General features: G+C 36.1%; 1 protein-coding gene across 1 annotated transcript in view; it reads right to left on the bottom strand.

The window, feature by feature from the left end:
* Positions 1 to 17,570, bottom strand: part of LOC149409770 (uncharacterized) — a 41,667-nt gene extending 24,097 nt beyond the window's left edge. The window contains exon 1 of the mRNA XM_089649233.1: positions 17,439 to 17,570. Coding sequence (XP_089505359.1) covers positions 17,439 to 17,566 — 128 coding nt within the window. The 5' untranslated portion in view covers positions 17,567 to 17,570. The remainder of the gene's footprint in view (positions 1 to 17,438) is intronic.
* Between the last annotated feature and the right edge of the window lie 5,855 nt (positions 17,571 to 23,425).

The raw sequence follows: 23,425 nt of genomic DNA, 5'->3' as shown, positions 1-23,425 counted from the left end.
CGAATTTGGTCATTAGACCAAAATGGGAAGTCTGCGATGTAATTACGCAACATCCCAGGAAAAATACCACATTCAAATATATATATTTATTAATTTTCATTGTGATCGGGCATGATTTCGAGGAGTGGAGTTGAAACGTACTGATTTTATCGCTATGGTATTCTATCGATAATGTTTGTAATAAAAAATCAATTTTATTTTCATCATAAGATTTTTATCAACGATTGTAAAAGTGTATGCCTCCTACACAAATTCTTTGAAATAGACGTTTAGTTTTTTCGTATTCTGAGTCGATGAATTCGTTTTATTATGTAAATTGAAGATGGCATACAGAAATAATTTTTATTTTAAAGACATCTTTAATTAATTTTATTATGCGTTGTGTAATTTTTTTTTTCATGGTTTATGAAAACACTAGACTAAATTTTAGTGATTTATTGAAGCTACATCGTCAAGCTCGTATACATCCGCGAGCCGAACTGCCGAACTAAACCTCAACTTAAGGCGAAGCTTAATGCCAAATCACTTATTTGATTAATCATTATAACAAATTCGTGTACATTATGAATACCAAAAAATATGCTTAAGATAAATTGAAATTTTTCCTATCGTTTCGCTCGAATAGAATACAAATAAAAAAATATAAATGTAAACTACTAAAAAATATATTTTTGTACTAGAAATGTATGAACGCATAAAGAAAACAATTTAAAAAAATACAGTATTATAGCTAAGATTATTTGTGATAGTTTCACTTGATCAACTTTTTTGCTTTATTGTAAAATTGTTTACAAAATAAATAAAAACCAGTTTTGTGCTTGAAATTGAACGTTTCTAGACTCCGTTTGTCAAGCGATTTTAATGCCTATTACCTACAATATAAGGTATACCAAGAATATACACATATTTGACTTGTAGCTTCTTCTTATGGGAAAGAATCGAAGCAACGCAGAAAATAAAAAGGTAACGGTTTTAACTGGGTATCGAACCCAAAACCTTTGTCTTACCAGGACAACACTCGACATTTTTAATTATGACCGGTTCCATAACAAAAAAGAAAAGAGTCAAAAAAGATTATCGAAGAAAAGAAAAGTGAAGGAAAAAAAAACGCCTAACCTAACCCATAATTTTACCATTTTCTGTTTTGTCACTGTCTTTTTTTACCAAGTTACTATTATTTTTTTTGTGTGACCACTCTCAAGAGCGCCCCTTCCTTTACAGTTTAAAGGCAGGAGAGCTATGACACCACCCGGTTGGGAAGCGTTGTGAGGCGGGTTATGGTAGGGGCTGTATGAAGGGATTTATAAATGCGGGTCTTGAAGAGGCCCGGATTATATGAATGAGGAAAAACATATGCCGGTAGCTAATTCCATATACGAGCCATCTTACACAAAAACGAGTCGAAGAAGCGGCCCGTTCTCAACTGTGAACGGATGTTCCCACAGGGATCAACGCTACAAGACGCCCAGTTCTTGGAAGCCTGCAGATTTACACGGGCTTCAATAGAGCCCTTTACTTGAGCGGGTCTGATGTACCTACTTACTCCAAGAATTTCAATGGAGACTTTATCGTTTAGTTGTTCCATCAAATTGCACCAGACAGTCATTGATCTCCCTCTTTGCCGAAATCAGACACGCTTGGGTTTTGAGACGTTGAAACTGACAAGGTTGGCATTACCCCGCGCCCAAGGTAAGGCCTTCTCGAGGTATTGGTCTACATTTTGTCTCAAAACTTTCCGAGCTGTTCGGAAATCAAACTTATATTGTTTTTGATAAGTGTTGGGAAGTAAGAGCTTCATAGATGCACGCACAGATGGCAGTGCATAGAGCTTGCGGGGAAGTCCGCAAGATGGAGCCAGTGGCCAGTAGTCGCCAGGGCCAGTGCGAAGGCTCTCAGAGAAACTTACTGTTCCAGATTCCAATTAGCCAGCTAATAGTTAGGTCGACTATCGAGTCACCATTATAATACGTGGAGTATTAATAAATCCCTGATTAATATAAAAGAACCATTTTATTATTAAACTCTTTCCAAGACGAGTTGAAGACCTGTCTGTACGAACACAACAGTACATTACATTACAAGAGTAGCTACATAATTCTCCTAAATAACATTGATCAGAGGTTTTGTCTCAGACCTGCATTAAAATGCATTTAGAAAGAGGTAAACTCAAGGTTGAGTAACGCACGATCTCTATAAGTCCTTCATATAGCAATTGATCAACACATACCTACTACCCACTGGTAATGACGCATCACTATTATATCTTATAGCCAAGTATCGTGACATTCTTCATTCTTCATCAATCGACGTTCAAGTCATCGCAACATTTACTCAACAATAGATCAAGGGTCGGACGTTCATTTCAATAAATTGAAAAGGTTCAACATAAGTTCCTAATGAATATGAACTATAATGTACAGGGTTTTCCAATAAGAGGTGTTATTTTGATATTTTTCCCGTAAAAGAACAATGGTTTCGTTGCTTGTGTGGCACGTAGCGCCGTCTTCTTGAAAGTAAACGTTGTCCAGATCAATACCATCCAATTCCGGCCATAAAAAATCATTAATCATCCCTCGATAGCGCAATCCATTCACCGTAACTGTTGCTCCAGCCTCATTTTCGAAAAAGTAAGGTCCAATGACTCCGCCGGACCATAAACCGCACCAAACACACGTTGAGGATAGAGAGGCTTTTCAACAATAACTCTTGGGTTTTCCGAGCCCCAGATGCGACAATTTTGCTTGTTGACGAAGCCACCGAGGTGGAAATAGGCCTCATCACTCAAGATGATTTGCATTTGATTCACTCAAGTGAATTTTAATAATTTCAATGCGTTGTAGAAGCGTGTATCGTTCCATTTTTATTAATGGCGTAGTTTCTACTTGTCAAATGTCAAAAAATGACAGCTTCAAAAGTAACATCTACCGAAATAGCGGGCTATTCAAAATAACACCTCTTATTGGAAAACCATTTATATTCCTATACAAAACATTATGATTATGATTCTCCTGGATAAAATTATCTCTATTAAAACCTTCAGAAAGAAGAATAAGATAGATACTATTACATAAAACGAGGATTTTACAACGATGTTCTATATCGTTACATTGTACGGAATTATACCATGTACACATTTGAGACATTAGATTAAATTAGGTAATATTTTTGTTAAAAAATCAAGATGAAACGTTTTATGACTCTTTAAATAACGTATATTAGCATCATTAATGCGAATATACTGCGTAAAAATAATACATCGTCTTGAGTTTTGGATTTATACTTCCGTCACTCCTGTACGCACAGACCTCCCAATTCCTACCCAACCCTCATACATTTTTCCTTCACAGAACTTTCTCTCCTTCCCTTCCTTAAATATCCTCCACACCGAGTCCCCAAAAATGACATAGGCCGTGAGAGAAATCATTTTCCTCAAGGGCCTCCCGCGTGGAACTAACTATAAAAAAATAGCAAAATTACAAATATGTGCATTTGCCAACATTGTATTTACTGTATTATGGTTAAAAATAATGCTGCTCGTTTATGATTTCGGTTGTTAAAAAGCAATGATTAATATAACGAAGTCTGTGCTTCATGTATTGGTAAATGGCAATAATAAAAATAGATTTTACGCGTGAATAGTCAAAATTCTAAGCAATTTTGAGCGCCCCTTAAAATTTTCCACCCGGTTGCACTTCCCATCGTTACTTATGCCAGGTCCGGCCCTGTAAAGTCGGCATTGAAGCCATGTTTTTTGTTGAATACGCCTCAATTAACATTCGAATCTTTATTATTTACGTCTCTCGAAGTCAGAGTCACTCCTGACTGACACGACAATGAGTCATTACTGACACGGAACATGAACTCTACATCAGTGGACGATCAATCGACGGACAGCTGTGGACTCGTGAACATGCTCAATATGTCCGCGTAGCTATGTGCTTTAGGAAGTAAGATATTCAATTATCACAAATGGAAGTGCACATAAACGAATGCAGAATAGATTCCATATTTGTGCTTTTGCAAATAATGTGGTTGACTTTGAACATGAATCTATTTCGAAGTTCAACAAGTTGTTTTGAAATGTTAGAAGGGATAAGGATTAACATTGTAAAACTCTTGTATTTATATTATATGAACAGCCTTACTAATAATAAAAAAATACTCCCCTACCGTTAAAAGGAAGCTACAAGCCAAAAATGTACATATTCTTGGTATACCTTACATCGTAGGTAATAGGCATTAAAATCGCTTGACAAACGGAGTCTAGAAGCGTTCGATTTCAAGCAAAAAAATGGTTTTTATGTATTTTGTAAATAATTTTATAAGAAAACAAAAATTTTGTCAAGTGAAACTGTCACAGATAATCTTAGCTACAATACTGTATTTTTTTAAAGTTGTTCCCTTTGTTCATACATTTCTATTGAAAAAATATTTTTATTTGTAGTTTGCATTTATATTTTTTATTGAGTAATTTATATATTTATTTGTATTCTACTCAAGCGAAGCGATAGGAAAACCTTCAATTTATCTAAAGCATATTTTTTTGTATTCATAATGTACACCAATTCGTTATAAAGATTAATCAAAATAGTGATTTGGCATTAAGCTTCGCCTTAAATTGGGTTTTAGCTACACATTAAATAAAAACTATAACAAGTTCTATTTTGAATTCCTACTAACAAAAAATGTCTTTAACTGGGCTGTGAAGGATCTGGCAACGTCGCACATGTGGCGTGGCAGACTGACACATGATATTCTCGTACTGAAAAAGTGAGGTTATTTTGGTCAAATTGTTTTTTAATTGCCTGTGACTGCGTGAATTTATTAATAATTCCATGAAAGCGACGTTTTTAATAGCCTTATGCATGTGTATGTAAATATAAATCTAAGAAATCAATTAACATTGCGAAAACAACGAATCCAAAATGTTAATTTTTAAAATTATTTTCTGAGAAGTATTATTAAAAAAAATACTGTATAAATTATGATTACTAACATTCACTTATTTAACTATGTAAACTGTAATAGAAATAAAAAAATAAAAAAAAATTAAAATCAAAAGAAAGTGTGTGATTCTCGGTAAATCCTCGAGTTTTTCGTCTTCCCCCCAATTACCTACGATTGTACATCTTCCGATGTTTCTTCTCAATATGTACATAATAAAATCAAAAAAAATGTTTGTTTAATACGTATTTTGATTTTCTCATTTGGAGAATACATAATTCCACAACCGCTTAAATCTTGATTTTGTCTATGCATTTATAGTTAAATTGCTCTGAAGAAGACACGGTTGTTATCACACACTATACATTGAACGCTAAAAGAATCGTATAAAAATAATTCACGTAAAAAATGTTAGACAAAAAAGTTACAAATTTTCAGAAAATCAACAAATTACAATATGTAAAAAATGTTAGACAAAAAAGTTACAAAATTTCAGAAAATCAACAAAATACAACACGTAAAAAATGTTAGACAAAAAAGTTATAAAATTTCAGAACATCAACAAAATACAACATGTAAAAAATGTTAGACAAAAAGTTAAAAATTTTCAGAACATCAACATATTTTCGTACTTCAAACAGCAATGGAATCGTTGCATAACCACTACGCTACATAATACGTATAAAATCTGAATTAAGATTAGCATAATCCATATTGCACATCGGCGATAACTTTGATCTAATGATGCCACTCTAAAGTCTGTCCGTAGTGTGCTAGTGCGTCCAGCTATTTTCCCATGCATTTAATACCACATTCTGTAGTAATGCAATCACGCCCAGTTCCAAGGTTTTACTGTCCCGACTTGCAGCTTTGGTTCAGAATAAATAGGATTGGCTCTTGCAATGGCATAAATGGACCAATTTTAGTCTGGTTCAATATTAGTTTAATAATGCGTCAGTAGTTGATTGCTGATTTTCCGAAACTGTTGCAAAAAAACCAAAGATCTATTTTATTAATATTCAAACACCGATATTACGGTTACGAATAAACCTAGCAATATTTGAATTCCTCCTACACCATCATTGTATTGGGAAAATGTTGATTGTGCAATGATGGTGGACTTAGCTAACAGAGGAATTGAACCCGCAAAGCCTGGGTAAGAACCCATAGCTTTGAACCGCTCGAACAATTTTAAAAATCCATAAAAAATTAACATTCAATGCTGGACATTAGAAAGCTTATGAACGGGGACTTATTGCAAGCTCTATTCTGCATACATACATACATACAAACACACCTTTAACATACAAAAGGGAGTCATAGGACCCTAGCACGGTCGATCGATATAATACAAGATAGAAGCGCCTGACAATGATATACCACTGTAGACACTGACTTATATATCTTCGACGTATCTTTTGGTTCCAGACCCGAAAGAGCCAATGAAAATACGTTTACTGTTTAGCAGGCGGTTTGTCTCTCTTACACGCCTTACAGACGTAACTATGCTGATTCCTAAGGATACTATAATCGCCTTCAAACAGTCCAGGAACATATGTACAAGTTAAACGTACATTCGCTTATCTTGAACCTTCTATATTTAATAAGATGTAAAAAAGCCTGCACCACTGAAGATTTTTTTATATTGATGTTGTTTATTGAATAAGTATTAATTGATTGTATGCATGTAATTGTATAAATATGCCTATTAGTGTGTTTAAGTATGTTGGGTGCCTTTGAGTGTGTGTATACATATGAGTTTGTATCTATTTGTGTTTGTATTTTATGCCTTTGTACTGTAACCACTTGAAATGTTATTTTCTTTATCTATTATCTATATTGTGGCTTCTGGTTATACGTGTGCTTTAGTATTTTAATTAATAATGTGAAATTGACCTGCTGACAAACTGCTTTTGCTGTTTAGCGGGTGCTTGAAATGAAGAATCTATCTATATAAATAAAAATGTTCGTTTGTTCAAAATCTTAAATCTCCGAGAGTTCTTCACAGATTGTTTTAAAATTTTGACTCAACGTTGCATTCGAATAGCTTGTGTTTTTATTTTTTATATACCTATATTATATAAATGTCACCTGTGAAAGGTAAAAACTATTTTTAAACAGCGTGATCAGTTGGACGTGAAAGCAACACGCTGTATTGTTTCTCTGTATGCACAGACAGACTGAGTCCCAGCAACACTTGGCGGGGCACAGTTAGTATAATCATCCTGCAAGTTTATTACAGAGAAGTCTATTTGGTGACCTTCCATTATTTATTTAATAAACCGGAGACAGTTTTTCATAGTTCCCTTGAGCATCTAGGCCATGAACCCATTGTGCTATCTCCCATTTTACCTCATTCCTTTGACTGTAACCCGGTCGTCCATTTGACAAAAGTCACCAGGATTGTCATTAGATATTTTCCTGGTGTCACAATGTGTCTTCCCAGATACCCGAGCCTTGTTCAGGACCCATCAGGACGGGACATTGGCACCAAAGGTGAATTGAAGTTTCTTTATCCTCTTCACATTTCCTGCCATTGGTGTTTTCCACTCCCAATAACAGATGCATGTATCTCTTATGGCCAGTGTTCCTCAGTGAGTTTCTGTTCATATTAAGTAGTTGCTTGGCTCAGTCTGGTCTGGTCCATTTACGCGTTCTTTGGATTGTCTCCAATTTTAGTTCTACCGTCTTCTACCTAGCTCATTCATTCATAGTGTCATTCCTTTGAATGTAGCCCGGTCTTCCAATTGACAAAATTCACCAGGATTGTCATTAGATATTCTCCTGGTGTCACCCAGATATGTGTCTTCCCAGATACCTGAGCCTTGTTCCCATCAGGACGGGACATTGGCACCATTGGAGTATCGTTATCCTCTTCACATTTCCTGCCATTGGTGTTTTCTACTCCCAACAACAGATGCATGTATCTCTAGAAGTCCCAGTGTTCCTCAGCGATTTTCTGTCCATATTAAGTAGTTTCTTGGCTCAGTCTGGTCTGGTCCATTTATGCGTTCTTTGGATTGTCTCCAATTTTAGTTCTACCGTTTTCTACCTAGCGAAACGTTCACAGTTGAATAAAACTTTAAAAGGCTAACCTAATACATTCTATATCCACACATATAGTCATAAGTCTTGATAAGAACTTGACGTTAACAATACTCATACAATGTAAATATTGTAGGTACTGTGCAATACTTGAATATTTAGTGAAAGTTGTAATCGTGGCCAGTTTCTAGAATTAATAATATAGGCGTGTCAATTTGCGGTTTCGTCATCTCGCTAATATGGCGAACGAGATGTGCGATGTTCGCGATAATGGACACGGGAGAATGTATTGGCTTATCCAGTCTTGTGATTTATTGTATCTTTATTGGAATTTTATTAAGCCCGGCGTTGAACGGGGAAAATACTAAAAGACTTATTACAATTTATGGTCAAAATCTTATTCAAAGTAATACGAAATGATACAAATTCCGACAATATATGTGAATTTAAAAAAACGCGTGAACATCTAAGACAAAGGTTTTCATGGTAAGGTGTCGGTGAAACTAATTAATTACAGTACCTACATATCACTTTAATTACCAAGACATCACCAATCTCTATTTTTTTGTCTTATAATATTCACTGCCGATTAGCACAACTCGTCGACTAGGGTACGTCTGTTCCACCAGCGCTTAACGACACTATTCGTAAAGTAAATTCCTGTTTTTAGTTCACCACATGTTAATCCTAGAATTAGCTTACTCAGATGTGGCGATACACCCCCTAAGATTAAACGGTTTCATGACAACTCGATACAGTGACAGATCAACACACCTTTGAAAGTGATATAAATTCATAATATGCGATGAAAAAAAAAACTAACTAAGGTAACCTATTTAACCTAGTCTTATATATAAATAAGTCGTCTAAACGTGGTTAAAAACACAGTTTGAAAAAGCCGAAACAGCTGTAACAAAAACAAAAACGAATGATAATTACAATTTGATTTCACGAAAAACACAAAAAAATGTAAGAAAAATGACAATAATAATAGTTAAAAAAATACAACAGAAGGTCAAAATTTTTATTACTTTTAGTTAGGATTGACGAGGTACTACTCTTCTTAATAATTAATTCCAGCATTAAACAAAAAAGTGTCAAGTTTTATCCTGTAAAATTTGGTTCGAATTTGTTTCACAGTCAAGTCACTATAATATGAATACTACTGTTTTATTTTATGTTTAATTTTAAATTCAACTTCCAAACTTACCGACAAACAAACACACAAACATTTCGATTAATTTATTAAATCCAATGCTTGTACAACAGATTATTATTGGACAAGGAATCGTGTGGTGCAACCTGAGAAGCGAGGTATGGTTTATGAATTGAACAGTACGTGTTCGATGGCCATCTCGATCAAGATTATAATTATAATGGGTGGATGATCTCGCAATGTGCGATCTCGCGCTTTCATCTCTGCGTTACCTAACCAACTTGATTACTTTCGCAATTCATTTTAATAAATTAATAATAACTTGTGTGAGATGACGTTAGTGAAAATATATTTGCTTTTGAAAGTAGCTATTACTTTGTTTGAACCGCTATTTTTTTTTTGGCTAAAATTAAACTCGGTAAACTCGGCCACCCTGACAAATCGGCAATTGCCGAGCATTTGATTGACACCGGGCATTACTTTGGATTTGTTCCAGAAATCCTTGGGAGACCCAAAACATATAGAGCACGGCTGATTACGGAGGCCATTGAAATTCATAAAAATCCCGTAAACATTAATAGAGACGATGGAGCTAAGCTCAATAGTTCTTGGTATCCGAAGGGCTAAGGAAAGGTATTGGCTAAACGAAGAAAATCACTTTAAATAAAAAAAATGATACGTTAATGTTAGCTCAGAGGGTTGGAGCTGGCAACACGGTATCACAACCTCATACATAAGCTCACATTTTAACACAACCTCAAATAACACATCTGCCCTGATGATGGACACTGCAATGCTGTCCGAAACGTTGGCTAAAGAAGGAGTTAGCGCAACACGGCATAACACTTCAAAAACAAATGGCAAAAATACTTTTGGCAGTGAAAATCACATTTGCTATTTTTTTTATATACGCCGACCGGTTTCAGAAAATTTTGCACACGTGTTCTAAAATTAATTATGAAACACCTTAATATTATAGCACTTCCTTCTTCTTCTGGCGCTAGTAAAATTAGAGAGTATTTACTGATGTATTTTTAATTGTATGTACGTTAGTTGTAAGTCTCTGCATATGTAAATGTATAGGCCATTAATACAGTAGTTATAGGCCTTAGTCCTAAGTCACTAGATATAAGTCTTAGAATCTAAGTCACTAGTTATTATGAATCCTAGTTGTGAGCCAGCTGTATTTATTAATTAATAAATATATTTGTACAGCGCCCTTGAGATGATTTTACACGAAAACGGCGCTATATAAATAATCCAAATATTGTTATTATAAATATTACAAAACACTCTTGTATACATGCGTGCGCACACACGCGCATTTAACCGAAATTGGAAGGCATTATATTAAATAAATTACAGCAGTCAATGTACGAAACAAAATGTTGGTACTATCCAATGAGGATTTGGCTTAGGTGTTAGCGGTGTTTACTCCTTTCCCTCTGGAGGAAGGTTCAATTCGCAGTCAAACTCAAAAATTGATAAAAAAATGTAATACATGATTTAAGATTTTCGCGGCCAAAAGTATTTTTGTTATTTGTTTTTGGGGTGTTATGCCGTGTTCTCCTGTTCTGTTCTGTTCTGTTCTGTTCTGTTCTGCTCCTTCTTTAGCCAACGTTGGCTATAGGAGTTAGCGCAACACAGCATAACACCCCAAAAACAAATAACAAAAAAAAGTAATATAGTAAAAATGAAAATGTTTTTACGGGGTTAATTTTTTAATAAAAGCGCGCTCTCTCTATCATTCGGATTTACATATCTTCCGGCCAAACCATCTTCAGTAACCTTCTTCGTCTTTTCTACGGAACCAAGACCTGGTCACCAATCACGACTATTTCATTGCCATTTCAAGCAACGTCTCAACTCTGAACGGTTGTCTTCCACCAAGGCGATACTGAGAGTAACAACCTCAACCTAGCTAAATCGACAATAGAAGAAGTATAAGACACACACATGAATTTGATTCTGAGTTTTTGAGGTCCGATTTGAAAGCAATCAAGAGCATTTCATTAGAAGATCTCTAACTTATTGTTAAAGGAATTATAAGATTTGTTGGTGTAATAATCTCATTGTACTGAGCACACCCACGATCTGGCCTCTCCCAAAACGAAACATAATACATAACAATAAAACCATACAATAACCTGCCACAAAACATTACACACATAAAAATGATCCCATAGAATTAAAAACATTCGTGTTAAACATATGTCACACCTTAAACGAACAGGTAACACACATTACACAACAACAAATTCGAATTATTTTGAGTGTGTGACTAATTAATTTAATATGTTTGATAAATTACCTAGCTGTTAGAAATAGAAAATTGCCATCAACTGGAGCGATTGGTATCATATATACACATTTACCATATTATTTAATTAATACCATTCCTTAAAATATTAATATGGACACATGCGATTTAATAAGTGAGTCAAAATAATCACATTTGAAAAAATAGTCTGTACTGAACCATTAAAACGGCCACCATATTAAAACGGAAACGAAACGTACAAACAAATTTACAGAGATGTGGCCGAGTCAAAACAGGACTTCGCTACACTCAGTCAATAATGAGTTACGAGGACGTGAGGATGTGGCAGTTGGTTACAGATATAGCACAACTTATCTTAACTATCTATGTTATTACTTAACTATTTATGGAGATAATATACAGTACAATACTTACCTGGTAGGTCACTTGAGATGAACACTTAATTAACATTATGTAATTGTTTAATTAGCGAAATTTAGATACAGGATTTAGGACATATGTAATTGGAAAATTGAATTTAACTGGACTTTCTCTTAGGAATGGTATATTTAATTTAAGGGTACGACAGCTTAAAAAGGTAAGTTTTTAGTTCAGACCTGAATTCTGTTGGACTTGTTATGGATCTTAGTTCTGGAGAAATTTTATTCCAAGCCTTCGGCCCAGATACTCCGATCACCAAACTTAGTATTTGGCTTGCGCTTAGGTTCCATCAGTCTGCCTACAGCTGCTGATGTTGCTGATCTAAGAGTTAACTGCTTCAGACCAGTGTTTTCCGGGACGCATAGTTCAGAGATGTAGGGTGGGGCCATTTCATTGATGGATTTAAACACCATCCAGCACAGATTGTACTGGATTCTTTCAGGGCACTTGAGCCACTGAAGGTTACGAAGGTGTTCTGAAATGTGCACATGCGGCCCGAGTGGTTAAAACAGGTAATATAATAGTATAGAGATCAAAACCGGTTTGTTCACTAGCTTATTAACCGTCCATCACCCACGCAACAGGATACGCAGAGAGGATGGAACACCACACGAATCTCTCCAGGCACACACTCAGCATTGCCCTTGTGAAAGACCACCTTTCAGAATCGAAACAAAACATTGCCCGAAACGGCTTAGCCATGTCAATTGATCACATCTGAATAGCCAAGCACTTCCGAACCTCACTCTTTCCCATCTTCTTTAGCCTCAAAGCATACTGACATTGAGTACGCTATAGTGAGACTCAACTAAAAAAAATAATCTTCCGTTATATCGAATATACTTGATTCTCTTGATGATCAATCAATCTCTGTGTTATTGGAATCAACTTCTTATACTATTCCCAGCGAGAGATCGTACGTGACGTCATCGTTCTAGTATCTTCTGTATTTTTAGTTTTCAAACAAGACTCGTGAGAAGACAGAGGATCTCTTGCTGGGACTTATTTATTCTTACCAATTTGCCACAGAGGTCATCACAACAACGAGGAGCGTGTTTTTCACGCAACCTCCGCTGCATTAGAACCACGTATTGTTAGGACATTGCGCAATGTGTGGGAGTTTATTGTTAGCAGACTAATGATCCCACTGATTTAATAAACATGTAGTTTTATCACTGCCTTAATATTACCGGGGCGCATATTTTAATGCTAATTTTATTGGGCCTAGAACAATATAATTTCTATTTTATTACACGAAGAAATCCAGGTGGAGTGATTGTAAAATCATCGTGAACTATCATAAATCAACTGTCGCCTCGGGGTAGGCAAATATCAAAGAAACCCACACAGAACCATCGAGAAATACAATGAGATCTCGTCATTTCAAATAAAATGTCTATATAAAGGGAACTCAACATAAGATTTCCTAGCGAGACAGCGCGGCACATCACCCACATAACAATGTATTTTTTAACGATGAATAAAGAACAAAATCAATAAAGATTATGCGGTAATCACATTTCAAAAAAATAATAAGTAGGGTAAACTAGACAATAATTGCCCGCCACTAGAGAATGCCCACTCTCACCTCGATTGTCCTTCTCACTAACTTATGTACAGTTTTCACAGAAATTCATTTTTATTATAGGCGACTATTTAAACATTGTACATACAAAATATGATATTAAATATACGTATAATAAATTGTATTTCTTAGTCCTCCTCACTAGCGTGACCTGCGCTAATGAGGACTAAAGTTATTCATTTCTGTTTTATTAGTTTTCTATGTCGTTTTTAAGTTTCTATGTTTTTTTTTCATTTATCATTAATTTCTTTCAGCCAGATTAGTAGCAGCGACAATACAGCAACAGTTTTGTAATATAGCTCTTACACACTTCGAGTACAGTACACCCACGCATACAGAGCCCTATTTGGCCTCCCCTGGCGATGCAGCGCCTCACAAATGTTCACCGAAGGAAGGGTGCATGGGTTCGCTGCTTTGATGCGCCACAGAATAGCCGGGACGAGTCAGTGCTACCAGAGATCGGACAACACTCTTGTCCAGGCCGTTGCCCAGTGGCAGGGAGCGCCTCTACACCAGAGATGGAGAATTTCACTCAAGCCACCATAAAGTCCTAATGTGTTCATTTATTTCTGTATTGTTTTTTTTATGTATTAACTTAAATGTAAACTTTTATGGCAGGCAGAGCATTGCACACACCGCTCTGTCCAGCTGAAATAAACATTATTATTATTATTCAAATTTCTCAGCGCCCGTGTTTTCTCATCGGGCAATCATTACCTATTCTGCCGCGGTAAGTAAAAACACAGTGTCTTCCTTGAGAAACTAAAGGGAGACTTTTTTTAATTTCTACAAGGCGTGTGACACCCTCGTCAAAAAACATCGCGTTTTTTCTGCTAGTTATAAATTAACCATGTTTATTACAGTTTCGATTGACCCCCTGACCGCTGGACGCGAGTTTTGGTGACCTTATGCGCACGCAAGCACGCATCGTAAACCGAGAAGATTCATTATTATTATTATTCGCGCTTTCGAGATGCCATTTCCGATGGCTGGGACAAAACATATCGGATTTCCTCCAGCGTAAAGTGAAATCTTTACTGACATTTCCACGAGGATTTTTAATGACATGTTCTGTAAACACGGCAACTTTGTAACAACAAGAAAGTACATACACAACAATAAGGTTATCTTTGCAGTCGAGGCCAAAGGAGAATCTAATGAACTAGCATCGCTTCAAACTGCAAAGTTAAGCATGTCGGAATGACGTCTTAAAGATGGACATGAGTTCTATTCTTTTATTATTTACTATTGCTAATTCCTACTTACTAAAATTCTAAGTAGATTTCATAACTTCCGACAGCAAAATTAATATTTATAAGCTCCATAGCTCACGATGGAAATGACAATGGGGGGCTGAACATTGTTGCGTTAACCTAAAAATTACATCTTAATATACATGGTGTCCGTAAACTAGTAGTACAAGCGGAAAACTGATAAATCTACATCACATTTGAAGCAATATAGTTGTGAATGAGGAATACTTGGAGCAGGTGGATGAGTTTGTGTATTTAGGAAGTATGTTCTAGAGAGATGGGAAGGCTGACAGAGATATTGAAAGAAGGGTAAATGCAGGTAACTCCATTAATGGAGGACTGAATGCAGTTGGCGCTAACAAAACATTGTCCAAAGAAGCGAAGTTAGCAGTCCACACCGGAGTGCTGGTACCTACCTTGATGTATAGAAGTGAGGCATGGAACTGGCGAAAAAGGGATGAAAGTAGATTGAATGCTGTTGAAATGAGATCCCTGAGGCGTATGTGTGGTAAAACCATTTTTGATCTTGTGAGGAATGTGGAGATCCGCAAAGAGTGTAAGGATGATGTAAGTGTAATGAGTAAGATTAAGAAAGGGACGCCTAGATGGTTTGGGCATGTAGAGCGAATGAGCGAAGATAGGAGTGTAAGGAGGATATATGATGCAAATTCGAATGGTAGCAGAAGTTGGGGACGCCCGAGGAAGACATGGCACGATCAAGTGAATCAGATACTCTAGTCGGGCCATGTCAAGAGTCAGAATAATAGAAGAATATGTATGAGACGATGTATGAATGTGAATGAGGCAAGAAGTGTGTGCCAAGACCGAGTTGTTTGGTGGTTCGTCCTCTGCTTACCCCTGCGGGGAAGTACTACATAGTTTTGATGTATCTCATAAGGTTTAGCCAGACTATACTTACTTACTTTAGGCAGACTTGATTACAAAACATCGACTTTCTATATACATAAACTTTCCGGAAGAAATTCTCTGAATGATAGTGAAATCCTTATCAAAATCCGTTGCGTAGTTTAGAAGAACTAAGCGCACAAACAGACAGACGCGGATAGCGACTTTATTTTATACTACTTTTTATGAATATCACATGTTTGTATGAGCACAATATGGGAGATAATATAATTAAGTAGGGGAGACCTGTACAAAACCGTATACCGGGGTAAAACCGTATTTCTCTATAAAAGCTTTATTTCTTTAAATATTCCCACCACAACTTCCGCCCATGTTAAGCCCCCAAATCAACACAAGTCAGCAGAAACTTGTTAAAACAAGCCTGCCCCCTGGCGAGATAATACGCTTATTAAGTTTTTCGGTGATCTGATCTAATTTTACGGTTATTGAAATAATTAATAGTGAAGTTTATATCATTTGCAGGTGAGTGACATATCACATACTATAATTATGTATATTTTAAATTTGATTAAGTAAAACATTTGGGTGATTTTCGTTAAAAGTTTAACATTTGTGAAAGAATGTGTAAATAGAAATTTCTCGGGCACAACCGTACGGGGTAAAACCGGCCAGTATACGATTTTGACCAGGAGTATTTTCGTTGAAGCATTTTTTTATGTGTTTACAGACGTTATCATCATGCCTCGTAATTACCAAAGAAAAACTACAAGTCGAGACTAGAATACGCAAAAAATTAGAGTGTCGTCCCAGGAACTATGGGTTACCTAAAAGCATTAGAAATCTACGGAGTGCCGAAATCACTCGTTGATCACGTTCTTACCATGGAACGTCGCCTATTTGGGATAACTTACAAAGATCTTCGAAGTTTAGCATTCGAGTTGGCGGAATCCAACAAAATAGTGCATAATTTCAACAAAACTGAGAAACTGTATATGGTATACGGTTTTACCCACCCCCCGGGGCAAAACCGGAAAAATTGGAGATTTTGTTTTTTTTTTTTAAAATACATTTACGATTAAGATTTTCGTAAATTTTTCTATTATGTTTTGTTCCTTATTAAATTTATTAATAAAAATAATTACTATCAACCTTATCTTATTTTTAATTACTGAATTACAGAGCTTCTGCCTTAGCTATACGGTTTTGGACAGGTCTCCCCTAATGGCTAATTAAGTAATCCAATGAAATATTATTAAGTTATTAAAATGCAGTATTATTTATTTTCTAATATTTATGCAAGATATTATGTTATAAATATGTACCTAATTAACTTTATCGTATAATTACTTATATATAATTATAATTACATATATAATTTATTATATATATAATTATAATTATAATTACCTTAAACTATTATAAGTCCAAAATACGTTTACTACTTACATCTAGAAGTAATATTGTTTAAATCTTGTGTTAAATAAATTATTTACCTTAATACTAACATGTACATAATTGAACTAGAATTCCCTCACCAAACACAAGAGCATTGTCTCTTTATGGTGAGGAAAGGCTACTTTAATTTCTATTGTTTTATATCTTTTTTTTTCCTGTATACTTATCTATGTGAAAATATATGTTTTCAAATATTAAATAAAAATAAAAAAATAAAAAAAATGAACACACAAGTAAATAAAATAGCTCACAAGTCACATCCATACGAAATATTTACTATATTTTGATAATTTTAGATCAGTTTGGTTAGGGATTTTGGTCTCAAATCCTAAATTAAGTTTTGTATGAAATTCCTCTTAAAGGTTTGAAGCTCTTTTGCGCGTTTAAAATCTAGCTAACATGCATATGATCCAGATATGTCAGTAAACTCACCTCGGCTTGTGGTAGGTCGGGTTGCTGTTGGTCTTCAGAATGTCTGCGTTTGGCATCGAGGTCGGAAGGGCGTGATCTCTTTCAAGGTCTGCTTCGTAGCCCTCGAAGGGGAGGTGCTTTCCGGGCATCGGTTCCACTATAACAATAAAACAAAATTACATTACTGAGTGCTTCGTTTATGAAGGTACTTTCACGCGAGACCTCTGGACCTCAAGGGATGCTCTGGGTGGACCGTGTACAAATCTCAAGTACAAACAGATTGTAATCTTTAGAGCACAAGCTTTAGGTTAGAATATTATCCTTATTCTAGCGGTATTTCAATTGAATACGATCCGAGGAACTAGAACCATTGTACTCATTGGCACCGGTGCATAGTCGAAAACACGCCAAACGCGCGCCTATCATTTTTACATAATTAACATTTGTCGCATGAGAAAGGTCGTTTGAGTTCAAGATAGGCTGTGGAACTATTTGTCAGCCTTTGTGTTTCCTCCCTCCTACAATATGGGTCTCTTCGAAGATGACATAGGCTCCGACGAAAATTATTTTCCTTAATTGATCCCCTATTCACCGCTGCACGTGAGATAACCTCGAAGGACACAAGCTGAATATCTTTTTACAGTTAACATCAGGTTCATCAGAAGACGGTTCGTATGTTGGACGAGCTACCGGCGTAGGTCTTTGTAACCCGAGTGAACAACGTTTTCCAACCCGGTGGCGATATGGATCTTGAGATGTGTCGTCTCATAAAAGTAAAAATAAATATGAATTTTGAATTAAAATAAAGTATATTATCTAAGTGTGATGTATGGTAATAAAGTTGAGTATATAAGCGATAGATGGCGCTAGTCATAAAGCTTACTCCAGACTCCGACAGATGTCGCTAAAGTGTAACAATTACTTGTGAGATGAGATTGACAGGGAACAAGTTTCTCGAACCAGAAAATTACCAACCCTCGGGTAATGAACAGTGTAGCTAAATCCAGACCTATTAATTGTAACGTAAATAAACACAATTATAAGTAGAACCTTTTACGTTTAACAAAGAGTTCCCAACACTTAAATCTGCAAAGTAAGTAATTGGCGCAGCCTTTTTACTATAATTCGTGTGGAAGGTTAAGTTTACGTGTGTCAACAATAATTTGTGCTGGACACGTAAGTTGAAAGTCACTGGAGTGAAAAAAGAAAAATTTTAATTCTTTTTTTAAGGATCAAGACATCAGACAATAAGGCAGATATAACAGGGACTTCATCGTGACAATTATTGCACAATCATCACGGAGGAGCCGAGATGAAAGCAGCATCCAATTAACAATCTGTCCGGATCAGCGTTTTTAAGCCTCCATAGAATATTTCTATTGCGGGCATTTTATTGCGCGACGATGAAGGACTTTATATAAAATCAATAACTCACAGATCACTCAGAGACGTTTCTGTAACATCAACAATAGCATTCATTTTTTTTTTAATTTTATTGAATACTTTGTGGAGAGCGGTGTTTGGTAACCAGACATGAATAGCCAGGTAATTACCCGCCTTCCTCTTCCCCATCTCCTTCCCTCCCCGCTACCTTCAGCCTCACAACACACCACAATTGGGGATGCCATAGTCTCACTGGCCCCAGACGGTTGGGAGCAGTTTTCGGTATTCATATAATATAACCCTATTGTATCCGGAAGATGTGAACCGCTTGTGCAATGATGGCGCGTATTAGATTCCCAGCAGAGGATAACCTACTGGTTGACCTAGAAATCACATAATACATATATCCTTAAATTAAATATACCATTCCTAAGAATTCCATCAATAATAATTGGATGACTTGTAAAGCGCCGTTTTTGTGCGAAATCACCTCAAGGGCGCTGTACAAATTTATAATACATTTCTACAGTGATCTATGTTATTAATAACTATTTATGGAGATAATATACAGTACAATACTTACCTGGTAGGTCACTTGGGATTAACACTTAATTAAGATTATCTAATTGTTTATTAGCGAAATTTAGATACAGGATTTAGGACATAATTAAAAAATTGGATATAACTGGACTTTCTCTCAGGAATTTTATATTTAATTTAAGGGTATGACAGATTTAAAAGGTAAGTTTTTAGTTTCGACCTGAATTCTGTTGGACTTGTTATGGATCTTAGTTCCGGAGGGAGTTTATTCCAAGCCTTCGGCCCAGATACTACGAAAGCGCGATCACCAAACTTAGTATTTGGCTTGCGCTTAGGTTCCATCAGTCTGCCTACAGCTGATGATGTTGCTGATCTAAGAGTTGACTGCCTCAGACCAGTGTTTTCCGGGACGCATATAATGACGAAATACCATAAGGATTTTTATGAATACGTGTTGCGACATCATGACAATACATAGGTATTTTAATTATCTAAAAGTTAATAAGGAAACCTATCAATTCATTCTGACAATCTGAAGATCAATGATAGACGCACATTCTAAATTGCAGCATCGAATGAATCCACTACATAAAAACGAGAAATGTTTTTTTGGTATTTTTTCAGTACCTACCCGAGTTGATATTCCATAGATAAATGTATGTTTGTCTTTTGTCTCTGTGTATTGGAAGTATTTGATGCGTCTCTATCTGATTCCTTTATCGCCCATAAAAGGTCGCAAAGCCCACCCCGACAGGCGTATATACGGGCGCCGTGTACTGTACAGGGTATTGGAAATTCATGCGCTAAATAAAACATGGTTTAGCTAAAAAATATATATGCTCAAAAAACGAAAAATCATTTAGACAGACGGATCAACTACGTCTAACAAATGAAATATTTTTTTACAAAGACAATATATTTTTATTGTGTAGCAAACGTGTCAATACGAGACGACGCTCTTGCATGAAAACGGGATGAGGACACAAAACGACGCTTCATTTGGCCAGCCTCGTGACTCATCGGCTCTTTCCGCTGGGCCGCCAAAACTCTGTGCGGTATATTTTCTAATATTTTTTTTTTTTTTTTTTTTTCTCACTAAAATTGGCAATGGATCTGTTCTACATCATGATGATTTTTTTAATATGAGTTATATTTCTTTGTGTATATTTTTAAAATAATAAAATAATAGTTTTATTATCAAAAATATAAAGACTTGTTTTAAACTTAGAATTGGGTGGATGGACGGTGCAATCCCAGTATGCCATATTATTTTTATTTTTTTTTATTTTTATATTAACTCCACACAGGAGGCCCTGAAGAAAATAATTTCCCTCAGGGCCTATGTCATCTTTGGGGATGCTGTGTGGAGGGTCTTTTTGTGGAGAGGAAGGAGTGAACATGGGTCTTGAAGAGTCCCATGTTGTAGGAGGGAGGAAACACAGAGGCCGGCAGTTCGTTCCACAGCCGAGCTGTTGAACTTAAGAACGAATCGTAGAAGCGACCCGTTCTCATGTGACAAGTGTCAACTGTGTACAAATGTTGGGCGCGCGTTTGGCGTGTATCCCGACTACGCACCGGTGCCGAAGGGATCAATGACGCTAGTTCCTCAGAGCATCTTCCATTGTAATACCGATAGAACAAGGACAGCATACCTACCTGACGCCTGTGCTTCAAAGATTGCAGTCCGTTTGTTAAGATTGGGGAATCTATCAAACGGACCGCCCGTTTCTGCACAGAGTCAAAGTCATTATATTATAATGCCTTGATGTATTTCATAAGAAATTAGTATTTTATTTTTGGAATAATTTAATGAGTAATATAACCTCAAATTTTAATATATAATTATTGCTGATAATAGTAGCGATTCCTCAACAAAAATTTGATTTAGAAAAATATACGGTCACATCTAGGACTTGAACCCAGGAAATGTGCCGTGAGAAAATGAAGACAATGTTAATAGTTCTTATTCGAAGTATGATACAGTTAAATATGACCGAAGGAGATAGGGTCCCATTAGCTCAGTTGGTAGAGCGGTGCCCCGGCAAAACAAGGGTCATGTGTTCAAGTCCTAGATGTGACCGTATCTTTTTCTGTTACAAATTTTCGTTTAGGAATCGCTAATATTGTCTGCAAGAAGTTAGTATTATTAAACATCAATAATTCAAATTAACGACGAAACCGGGCGGTAAAGCTAGTATGCTTATGATTTCTGCGACAATGTTTCCTATTTAAATTTTAAATTACCCAATTACCAAGTAATTTCTTAACACTACCATGCCGTTCTCCCTGTATATGTCCCGCGTGTATATTTGTATATTCGGGTGGGTTTTACATTCCGCCCACTGTCCACCCCTGCGGAAAAAAACAATATTCATGCCCGATGCGTTTTATGACCTCGGGGGTGAAGAGAGAAGGGATGAAGGTTGGATGGGCTGGCCCAGTTCTATGCGGAAAACACACTGGTACATACGGATTTGGGCTCGATTTAAAATCTACTAGATTGGGGTTGAACAAAACTACCCTTAAGTTTGGCGAAAATCAAAATGTAGGCAGAACGAACATAATATAAGTATTACCAATTTATTTAAATAATATTGAAATACTTAGAACATAAATCTCACATTTTTTTTAGTTTGTTTAGGAAACTACTCTAATATCCTAACTAATATTATAAATGTGAAAGTGTGTTTGTTTGTCCTTCTTGCACGTCGCATGGAGCGACCGATAGACGTGATTTTTTGCATAGGGATAGTTGGAGGACTGAGAAGAGACATGGGCTACTTTTCATCCCGGAAAAACATATTATTCTCATAGTAAGAATCTTAATACCACACGAGTCAAGTCATGGATAAAAGCAAGTGGGTTTGTATTTACACTTTGTTAGATTTTTCTTATTCATTGTAACTATTAGTAACTTAGTTAGACGCTTCCAATTGCGAGTTGTCGGTTATAGATTTTTTGTTGCGTCATTGACAAAGTTTAACGTATAACATACTGTGATTTGTACCTTCCTTTGACAAAACGGGTCTCTCCGAGACCCAGCGTAAAGCCCTCATGATGATGACAGATGACAGATAGAAAGAAACCTCACGTTCTTTTGTGTGGAGTTTATATTGGTATACCGTTGTCGATTGTACTAATAAAGCTAGATTTTTAAAACAACCTGACATTAAATTCCGGTAGAATAAACACAACATTCCTACCAAAGATATACATGTTATAATTACAATCCTTAAAAGAAGGATTTTGCCATTTTTTTTCCGTAGACCCCCTGCCTGCCGAATATTGAATTTTCCTAAAACTATTAACGTCCCATGTGCTAATCATTTATTTTCTTAGTAAAAAGATTCCCTTCCCTTGCCTGTCCAACAACCAGGTGGCGGTATAGTTGCTCTGTTTTTGCATTGTGCAGACAGGGGCACCATTGTGAGGTATTACACCAAATGAAAATGGAGCAGGATAAGCAACGGGAATTTCTTTCTGTAACTAGCCCTACAGAACTGCCCCTTAAGTTCTTTGTTAGCGCTTATTCCGATCAGTTCTTTTTGTCATATGATATCTGATTCTTCAACATTCCACTTCCACAGTCAAAATGTCCTCAAACTTAGTTTTGAAGTCTGTGTGAAGTACATCTAAATGTTGAACGTCATTATTACCCTGGACGTTTTTCAAAAACAAGTTGGGGAACTAGGAAAATTCGCGGCTTCCAATGTGCGATGTTTTGCTTGAATATATTAATTCTGACGAGAAAAGGAACATAGACTCTATTTATATACTTCAATTAACAACTTTACGAAATATAAAAATACAAATATCAAATAAGTAATTTCTCAGTCTATTATATTTGTGTTAAGGTATATTGTGTTATTTACGGAACTCCTAAATGTTGACTTGAGGTAAACGGGGGTCCGCTCGTATGTACCCCCATTTGAATCTCGTGGACCCCCAAATTTTTGTCGCTGACATAGACCCCCAGCAAGCCGATATCGACCCCTGGGGGTCCATATGGACCACTTTGGGAACCTCTGATCTAAGGTCTCCAGACCAGATAAAGCTACCAAACTCAAAGGTAGAGCGACTGTTAT

The sequence above is a fragment of the Hesperophylax consimilis genome, chromosome 29 (genome assembly GCF_061612785.1).
Source record: "Hesperophylax consimilis isolate HC1 chromosome 29, BYU_Hcon_1.0, whole genome shotgun sequence".
Lineage (NCBI taxonomy): Eukaryota > Metazoa > Arthropoda > Insecta > Trichoptera > Limnephilidae > Hesperophylax > Hesperophylax consimilis.
Note: the sequence above shows the minus strand (reverse complement) of the source record. Positions and strands in the feature narration are given on the sequence as shown.